Source organism: Convolutriloba macropyga, chromosome 1 (assembly GCF_964194025.1).
Source record: "Convolutriloba macropyga chromosome 1, txConMacr16.3, whole genome shotgun sequence".
NCBI lineage: Eukaryota > Metazoa > Xenacoelomorpha > Acoela > Convolutidae > Convolutriloba > Convolutriloba macropyga.
The window spans coordinates 24,522,003-24,532,589 of record NC_134468.1 but is presented as its reverse complement, the minus strand read 5'-3'; the positions used below and the strand labels follow the sequence as shown (position 1 = coordinate 24,532,589).

At 34.4% G+C, this 10,587-nt stretch overlaps 1 protein-coding gene across 2 annotated transcripts in view; it reads left to right on the top strand.

Annotated features, from left to right (window-relative positions):
* Window positions 1-5,064: 5,064 nt before the first annotated feature.
* Window positions 5,065-10,587, top strand: part of LOC142336988 (translation factor Guf1, mitochondrial-like) — a 60,566-nt gene continuing 55,043 nt past the window's right edge. The window contains exon 1 of one of the 2 annotated variants that reach the window (XM_075385998.1): window positions 5,065-5,445. In XM_075385998.1, the coding sequence (XP_075242113.1) occupies window positions 5,165-5,445 (281 nt within the window). In that variant the 5' untranslated portion in view covers window positions 5,065-5,164. Of the gene's footprint in view, window positions 5,446-6,380; window positions 6,398-10,587 lie in introns of those variants that run through there. The other variant, XM_075386005.1, reaches the window with a different exon arrangement.

The window sequence follows — 10,587 nt, the reverse complement described above, 5'->3', positions numbered from 1 at the left end:
AGACATGAGTGGTATCATCATTTTTAATATGCATCGTACATAAGCATCATTGAATGCAGCATCACCTGAGTTTCATTTGAATTTGAGGTGTCAAGTGTTTGCGAATTTTTCGGCGCTCAATATTTGATTTCACTCAACTAACTGATCGAGTAGGTATCGGATACATTTTCGAATTTTTAAAGATTGTTTTTTAGAAAACTCAAATAATATTGAAAAGTTCATCAACTGTTCTTTTCTAGCTGTCAAAACACTCGAACTTCAATTACCATTGAAAAACACAATATACCAGTCAATGCATCCGTTTTGTAAGTCATAATTTTAACCAGGTGACGTTTTAATGAATAAAATAGCTTTTTGTTCCCACATTTTTGAAAAAAATGGGAGAACTTTCTGCTAGCCCCACTTTTTTGTTGACAATTTTTGAGTTTTTTGAGGGCATCCAAGGCTAGCATATGAGGTATCAATTTGAAGCTTTCTGCGTCCAGAAGTTTCACTTCAAAGAGAAATTAGAGTTTTGTTTTTTGGGAAAAAATTCACCATTTTCCACCCTCAATTTCAGGCAATTTAGACCATTTTTCGATCAAGTTTAGCTAAAAATTTGGTCGAAATTCAGTAATTTACGACTACCCGTTCCTCACCTGTGTAAAACTAAATTTTCATCCAATGTTCAGTTCGTTTTAAATCTTTGTTCAGATCTTGATAAACGAGACAAATAATTTGAGATCTGTCTATTATGAGTAATTGTTGACAAAAATTTGAAAATAAAAAAAATAGTTTATCGAACCTGAAAACTAAGAGATTTTAAACTCAATGATAACGTGCACTTTCTCTGCATGCAAAATTGACTGAACAGCAATTAACAATAACGCATTCTGCTTTTTGTACTGAGGTTTGAACTAGAATTCAGATAACTATTGAATTTTTTCATATGTGTCATTCATTAAAGCAACACCAGTTCTATTCATTGTCCTTTTTTGGCGGCTTGCCTGATTATAAATAATGATGAGAATGCGTATTGAAAAGAGGCAATTTATCGATCGTCCTTGTTTGAACTTTGTAATCAGAAAGCGGATAAACTAGTAAGTCCCGAGAGCATTCGGTTGCATTGCTAATTAAGATTAACCTCTTGGTACACATTTCACCGAATCCGCTGAAGACACTAAAATTCATGACGGTAAGGACAATTTCTGCACAATGGCTTATTATTTAGCGTCTAGCCTTTTATGACATGGGCTGCATTATTGGTTTTAAATTGCCCGCAAACAAAGTTCGCATGAATTTTATTAGTCGCGCTGTTCTTACGCATTTCATCGTGCCGCCAATTATTGTTCCGACCCACTTTAGGGGGGGGGGACTATATGCTCAAATGGGTTTTTTTGATCAGTCAAATTTAGCCGATCGATATAATCATCGTAAATAGCTGTGAGTGGTTTCTTTAGAAAGCCCTTCCACCGTAGAATATAGAAGTAAAAATATTTTTTTAATTTCGTTTTTTACAAGGAGTTATCGAGATTTCAAGTTTGAATAGTAGACGGCATTCCGTTGTTTTTATTCACATTTTCCGTATTTTTGACCAATTTTGCTGAAATTAGTTAAAATTGTTAACGGTAGTGTTATTTGGTGTCATCTTCAAAGATAGAGGAGTTTTGCTGATTTGTTTGATCCGAGTTTTTTGGCTATATTTTGTGCTAAATTTTTCAAAATTCAGACTTTCCATCAGAAACATGACCAAATATGCTTTCTTTGAACTTACTGGACGTAGACGCCTAAAAAATTCATACATATCCTCTGTAAATGTATTAAGAGAGCTATTTGTACTCTCGCTGGCTTTAAGAGCTTCTGGAATTATAATTTTGTCGTTTTTGGCAAATAGAATGATAATTCTACAAAATGCATAATTTTGATATACAGGAAAATTTTGTTTAAAAACTGATCTATTTTGCAAGTTTTTGAACAATTAAGTGTTTTCTTAGACGCACAGCAATATCTGGGCTGTTCTTGATTGCACCATGGATCCTTACACTAAAATTTTGATGTTTTTTGGGCGCGGCCTTTTTAAAAATATTTCGGCATTTCTAGTTTTTTATGTTCATTGTTGACAAAAATTTCATATCAGGGCTCCATTATTGACAGATATTATTTGGAAAAAATGTGGCCTAACGAACATAGAATGATTTCATAGTTAATCTCATTATTTTTATGGCTTTGAGCACATGTTTTTGTATGTTTTATGGGCTTCTGATGTTTCGCTTCCATTTTTATACTTTTTGTAGACCAATAACATAGTCCTTTTTGTAGTCCAATCGGATTCTTTAAGAGCTATAATCGAGCCTAGGCAATGCTTTCATTTGTTATTTAATGTTTCTTGTGACTTTTCATACTTGTTTTCAGAAAGTGTCGATGAATTTTTGAACCTTGCCAATATTTTATCTTATCTCTTAACTTGTGGCATAGTATCAGTAAAGACAGGCCAAAACACATTTCTTGTGGGTTTGAAATTGATGTTTATAGCGGAACGGTTTTTTAAACTAATGGTTTCTTGGTTTCGACACTCGAGTATCAAAAAAAAAATCATTTTTAGTTATAATTGCACATTTTGTAGGTTCATTTTGTTTCTGACGAATTGTCAGTTTATTTAAATGTACAATTTAATGAATGCAGTGTTGGAAGAATGCGCAGCGTTAGAAAAGGTGTCAACTGTATATGTTCATAGTTTTCGTGGAAGAATTTTTTTATGGGCTGAGACACAGCTCTCTCGCAACTTTGGGGATTTTTTGCCTGTGTCTCACTCTTTTTAATGTTGTACGACATATATCTGATAATAATGGGTCTCAATTGCTTCTTCAAGACGCATAATTTAACCTACTTGACGATTTCATGTATTAGCTAAATTTTTTAATGTCTTTCAAAAGACGTTAAAAAAATTTCAACTGTCCTCTTATTGCTCTTATTTTTTTTATCATGTAACTCAACCTCAAAAATAAGAAGTCGCGACTACATTTTTTGATTTAAACTTTAAATTCTCTGTTGCCTATATGTTATAACTGATGGCTTCAAACATTTAAGATTATAAGAATTTTTCGAGTTTTCGAAACTTTTCTGTTTTTGGGTTTATTTTTGTTATTTCTACGTAGTCCTTTTATAGGGAAGACCGTTTGATATTCAGACGAGAAGCAATAAATGATCTGCATTGCTTGCAGATAACATCCTATAAATAGTCATAGTGCCTTCAACACTGATGTAAAGTTGTTTGAAGTTTTGGCTTCTGCCTGTATTTGTTTTTTTGCTGTCTTGCGACTCATTCTCATTTTTAACATGCCCAATTCGCTCACTGAGGAGTTGCGAGTTAATCTATCCCTATTAGTTGCGATTTTATGCATGTTTCAACTTTTGAAATTTTTTTCTCAGAACATATTTGGATTTTTCAGCTTCGCCATTTTTCAAATTTTTTTGGTCATTTTGTAGTTTAGTCTTTGTAAAGTCAGCTCACAACCCATTTCCAATGTGGTATAATTTAATTTTTTAACGGTTTTAGTGTCGAGCATTTGTTTTTCTTTTTGTTTCTACGAGATTTTACAAAATATTTGTGATTTTTACATACTTGTACATTTTATAGGTTTGTTTGCTTTTTAAATTATAACTTAAATGATAGGTCCCAGTGGCTTTGAAAAATTGCGCTACTGATCAATTTTAATGTTCTTTGAGATAAACTTATGGTTTTAACGGCTTCACTACCTTGTTCGCGCATAGTTCGAACTATTCAGTTTTGCGGTCTTTGTCCCTCTTTTTTTGTCTTATGACATAAGCTGGATAATGTTAGGTCTCAACTGCTTCCTATGGAGATATAAATGAACATTTTAGTAGTTTCAGTTAATATATACTGATTCTAATCACTTTGAAATTTATTGTTTTCAAAGATAGAATGACTTTTCTAGTAGTCCTATCAGCAAGTTCCACTTTTCTAGTAGTCCTATCAGTAAGTTTCATAGGCCCTCTAAAGTGGCATGATTATATTCCATTAGTGGTTTGTTTAACGATATGTAAGTTTTTGAAAGTTTTCTATTCCTCATTTGGTAGCCAATTAAGAATATGGATACACTGGGTGGGAACATTGGGCAAACGCACATCACCGAGCCTCCTTGTTTTCTCTAATTTTGTCGGTTGTAGTTCGTGTTCTCATGCAATGCAAATCATGCAATGTCGTTTGTAGTTCGTGTTCTCATGCATTTGGTAGCCAATTAAGTCAAGAATGTGGATAAACTGGGTGGGAACATTGGGCAAACGCACATTACCGAGCCTCCTTGTTTTCTTAATTTTGTTGGTTGTGGTTCGTGTTCTCATGCAATGCAAATCTACACCCAAAATTGCGTTAATCGAGGTTTATGCAGTTTCTCCGATTTACCGGTAACAACACTACAAAAGAAAAGCTTGTCTAAAAGAAAATCGATTCTATTCAATTTATTTTGAATATCATGCTGGTTCTTCGTTTTTTTTTCGCGTACAGAAAGTGTTTTTCCTTAAAAAGAGTAAGTGTTGGAACGAATATCTGTTACTCTAGTCGGTAGCAGTTGGCATTATAGTAGAATTGAAAAAAAGGCCGTACTGAAAAATTTTTTCAATCGCCAAAACTGTGGCTTTATTTGTTTCTACTTCTGCTGTCATCTTTCTAAGGAATATGGAATTTGAGCTCTTGATTTTTGTATGTGCAAATTGTCTATTCAGGGCTTAATAAATATTTGTCTGTCTCTCTTATACCTTGCTCTCTTTTTATACCTTGGTCTCTTTTTATGCCTTTTTCACAAATAGTTTTTTCTCTTTTGACCAGGACCTGGGCCAATTCAGTCTTCTGAAAATAATACCATAATTGTTTGTGAACTGATGCACGTGACTCTTTTATATATTTTTACACTGCAGTCTGCAATGATTACCTGCTTGTGAAAGTAAATGGTTTTGAGTTTTCCTAGAAAACTGTATCGGGATCTTGATTTGGTCTCTTCTCGTGCACCCTATATTTAGAACTGTATATCGAATTAGGTCCCAAACTTTTTGACCATGAAAATTATTCAGTTTGAATGAACATGGAATGGAGTCCTTAACCATGTTATCATGAAATGTTGACTCGCTGACCGTGGATCTTGGGCAACAGCCGTCATTAAGTGCAACCATGCTGTTCCGATCTAGAAATTTCTCCAGAGCAGCTTGTAGTTTGCTTGCAGAGTACTTGCCAAAAACGTACGTATTAAGGAGGTGCTGCCTTGTAGATGCCTCCTTGATTCGCAACTTTGCAATCATTGCACACGTTGACCACGGTAAGAGCACTCTAGCTGACAGAATGCTTGAAGAGACGGGAACTATTAAGAAGGGAGTGCACAATGAGAGATTGTTGGACAACTTAGAGGTTGAGAAGCAACGAGGAATCACGGTGAAATCTCAGACAGCTACAATGTAAGTAAGCCAAGAAAATGAGTTTTGCTCAAATGGCCAGCCAACTGAAAATATTGAACTGAATAATGGCTTGATGACCTTGAGTGAATTTTTCTCTCCAGAACAGACCGCAGCTTCAATTTTGGTTGTTTATTTTGACTGCTGTTTTTGGGCTCCCGATTTGGTGGCGGTCGAGCGATCCGATAGGCAAGCAAAACCAATTTTGAAAATGGTCAAGTAATGCACAAATATTGGAAATGGTGGTCTGTTGGCGAGCTTCGTGCGTGTCGCGGTTCAGCCCTGATAACCGGACAGTGGTTTCTGGATTACATCCCAGAGTCTGAGAAAGGCACCGCAGTGAAATGCGGGCTGCTCGGAATCGCAACCACTAGATGACTGAAAAATGTTTATTTTCTCTTTCTGTGGTGGTTTGGAAAGCATTATAAGTGGCAAATATTATGCTCTGTCTTGATTGTAACGGTAAACAATGTTTGCATGACATTCGGCTTGCTTTTACGTCGGCTTACGTTGCTTTCACCTCCCGATTTGACTTAGGTTTGTTAAATTGTTTCAATCATCCCGCAAAGTGGCATCTACTGCTTATTCTAAACAGGTAATTCAGGATATTGAAAATGTGTTGAACTTAATAATCGTTCACTTCAAATTCGAATAACGGATCGAATATAGTTTCATTGCTCGATGTAGGTCAAACTAGTGGACAACAAGGAGAACCGGTAATGCGTATTCACACAATGTTCCAACCCTTCGAATGAAAAACAATTTATTTAATCTAATAATCAAATTTAACTTCGCCCTCGATGTTAATATCAGCTGCACGTACCTAACGCCAAGTCAATATCAGTACTGGGCAAGTCTAATTCCAAGTCTAAATATCAGTACTGATTCAGAGCTATGATTATAAAAAATTTAAGACTTGTCAGACTTGGCCAAGACTTGGCAAATCTTAATCCAGGTGAGAAAATAAAGTTCCTTACTGGGATCGAACCCTGGCTCTCCGTCCTCCTAGATGTTTGTCCCTCTTACTGCGCCACCTCGCCTGTTGGAAGCGTCTCGTTTGCGCCGTTCAAATACGCTTGAAAGAAGCAAATTTCGAGCGAGAAAGCGAGCAAATCATATTACATGGGAGAATTGCATTTACAATTGCCCAGTACTGATTTACACTCGGAGTTCGGTACGGGTGAGTTTTTTTAGAATCGAATCATATTTATTTTTGATTAGTTGCTAATTTGACGGTCTGCTTGTTCAAAATGGCAACAGTTCTCAAATAATTTGCTACAAAAAAGTATTGTTGACTATTTTGATTCAATTTTTTTGTCTAATTTTTTTCTTTTGCCTTTTTCATCAAAATTGCCCGATATAAGCTTGTTTAGTCCACTTTGATTAAATTTGCCGACACCCAAGAACAACTAACACGACCTTTGTAAACTTGAAAGGGAGCTAGTCCTTGTACTTCCATTGAGACTAGTCTGGAATTATAGTTTTGCCGTTTTTGTTAACTTTACTGTATGATTATAAGAAAAGCAGCACTCATTTTTGATCTTTTAACTAGCAATTTATCTAGATCTATAACATTCGAAACACTTCAGTGTTCTTAATGGACAAACAGCAATAGCAGGGCTCGTTTTGGTCCAATCTTGGGGTGTTACAATCCAAAAATAATTCGGGTTGTATCAGTCGGTCTTTTTTTAAAAAATCGGTCTTTTTATATTAAAGAACAGAGCAATTCAAATGAAAGGTCGCTGGTGATAGATCCAATTGGCTTCCTAATCAGCTCCAAATAATGTATCTAGTTTGTTCACTCGAAATATTGTGATCGTTTTGGCTTTTAAAAATGTTTTGTATGTAAGCTATGGCTTATTGAACTTTGTCACTGTTTTGCTCTCAATTTGGTCAACTTGTAGCATAGTGACCGCAAAGAAAGAATGCTTCTTCTTCCTCTCCTTTCTACAAAATTAAAGTTTAATCTTTGTGGTTTTGCGCGTTGAGTTATGGTTTTCTGGCTTTGATACTACTAGATATCACAATTTTTTTTTATTTTTAGCCATTGGCCCATTTTTTACGCTTTTTTCTCGTTTTGTCACATTTACATTATTGAAAGTTCAAATATTACAATATTTGCGTCCAAAATAATGCGCATTATATGAAAACTTTTGAAGACATGCAATATGGTTCTAACGGCTTCGACCGTATGATATTTCCTGAATTTCGAAATTTCTGATCGGTTTTTTATTCAGTAATAAATGCGCTTATATTTTGATTTGAGTAGATAGCTGATGGCTTTCGTGACTTTGAAAACAGTTGTTTTAAAATAAACATTTTTCAACTCTTGTTCTTTTTGTCTATTTGTTGCCGAGTTTCGTTAATTACAGGTCAAATTTCACATTATTATTGTCGAAGGAATGCGCAAGTATACATAACCTAATTTTTTTTAAAGAATTCGTTATGAATTTACTGACTTCGACACGGTTTTATCGCAAAAAAGTAACTAATTTTTTATTCTTTTATATATTTGACGTTTTTTGTAGACGTAAGACTTTTTCTGAATAATTACAGGTCTCAAGCGCTTCCTTTGGTTGAATAAACGCACCTTTTTAATTATTTCTTTTTGTAGCTACTGGCTTTCGTGACTTTGAAAATATTTTTTCGAAAAATACAAACGTATTACTTAATTTTGCCTTTCTCCTTTTTTGTATATTTGTTACCTATTCGCATAGAGAGATGGCATACCACATTATTGGCGTTCGAATGAGGGACAAAATATGGCTTTACGGCTTCGACAGCGTTTTCTCGCAAATTTTAAATGAATTTTTGTTTGTCTCTTTAATGTTCTTTCTTTAACCGCATAAAAAATTGAATAATGACAGATCTTAATGCCCACCTATGATTTGACGCTTTTTTGACCTTATTAATAAGTTTTTTATAAATGGACATAAAGTTTTGGACCTAATTAATATTTGTGGTTATTGTTGTTTGATTTTGTTGTTCGTCTTGACTTGCTTTCTTAATAATGGTTGATCTCATCAATCTAATGAGTTATTTGCGTTGGAGACGATATTTTTGTTCATACACAATTTTTTAGAAAAATACTTGATTTTTGGGGGGTTTTCTATCACTTCCTCATTTGGTAGACATATATGCCGAAAATATGGATGAGCGGGGTCGGAACACTTTTTACCCAGCCTCCTTGTTGAATACCAAGTTCAACATAAAATTGTACGAAAGGGAGAAACAAAACTTGTTGGCATGTAAGAAATTGGGTTGTGAAATTTAGGCTTGACAACATATAAGAGGCAGGTAAAACTAGTGTCAAAAATTAGCTAAATTTTCCTGATTGTTATATCTTCGAAACTAACATTTTCATGCTTATATGTACGCTCAAAATTTGTTTGACTACCAAAATTGTTGAAATTGGAAAACCTGATGAAAATTTTCAAAACGCTTGAAAAAAAGTAATTGCGAATTTTTTGTTCATCTGACACTGCAACCTAATGTACCGAAACCAAATCAATTTTGCTAATGTCTAACTTACGAACAGTCTAGCAGAAACCTGGTGAAATATATAGGGAAATTGTGAGAAAAATTAAAAAAAAAACAAAATTGGGAAAAATTAGCCAAAATTAATAAGAAGGCGCTAAAATAATTGAGGCTAACGTCCTCAAAAACAGTTTTTACTGCTAAAATCTAGTAACCTACGCGAAAGATTTGGAGAAGATTCATTGACCCATAAAAGTCTAAAAATGTCAAAAACTTCGCAAATAATTGCAAAAATCAGTGGCAAAATTCACTAACAGTTCAATATATACAGAAAACAGACATGAAGAAAAATTTTAATTTGCCTAAATTTATCTATGAATAATGACCAACGTCAGTTTAGGACCCATGTTACCTCAAAACGGCAACAAAAATACATGCGAAACTGCACAATTTTATGCTCAAAACTTTAAGACGCGACCCCTGGAACTTAATACCGTCTGGGAGTCATGCCTGTTTTCTCGTTCTGAAAGCTCAAATTGATCAAAACAATTTGTGAACGCATCTTACAACAATAGACAGCACCATAAATTCCAAGTTACTGGTCGTAAAAACAAAAGGCCTATAAATGCTCGTTTCATCTATTGCTATTGCAACTAATAATAGCTCCTAATTGTTAAAGATTAAATTAGATTAAAAGATCAGACACAAAGAGAGATCAATGAGACCAACTTTTGTGAAAACATTTTTAATCTCAATAATCGATGCAATTATTTATCCAGCATTTCAGTTTTTAAAATTAATGCAATTTTTGCCCAGTTAATACAAATTGTCGAAGTTGACTCCAAAGCTACTCCATCAAATCTGATCGTGTCTTCATCTACACGACCGTTAAGGTTTTCATGCTAATATACGCTTTCAGTGGAACAAACTCCTTGATTGATAGTAATTTTTTTACAAGAATTTTAAAAAAAAAACGTTTCAGAAAAACAAGGAAAAACATAGCCGGCAGATGGACGGAAAATAGCCGCGATGGACGCTTCTGGCCTTCCATTAATTGAAACAACTAAAGATATAAGACAGACAGACAGATTGACCACCACTAGTCACTTAATAGACCACTAAGACTTTTTAGTTAGATTCGGACTGTCTTTTTTGAGCACATACGCTCTATAAGGAAAAAGCCCCAATGGAGCTTTTTAGTAGTGGATAAAACAAGGGATTCAACCACCAGTAAAATTTGTCCCTTTCTCCTAACGCTAATCGCGCATGTCGAATCGGGCCAAATTTTACTGTTTGTTGAATCCCTTGTTTTATCCACTACTATATTCACCACTATAAATACATACTACGCGCACAATTTTGTGTACAAAAATGTACATAGCTAGTATAATTTATGCAAATCATACACTAATATCCAAAAGTTCTCAAAGCTAGATTTAAGCCTAATTTCATATCTAATATGCCAAACTATACTGAAATAAATCAGGTTAATCATCTCACAAAGTTTTTATTCAATAGAATCGGATGGACTGAAAATAACTCAAAATTGCTTAGAATTGGATAATAAGAAACAAGTTTCTTTAAAATTTTTGACTTTAACCAGGAGACGATTGATCTATGATGTTTAACTGAGTGATTCTATGTACCTGGTTACATTTTTGAGCCGAG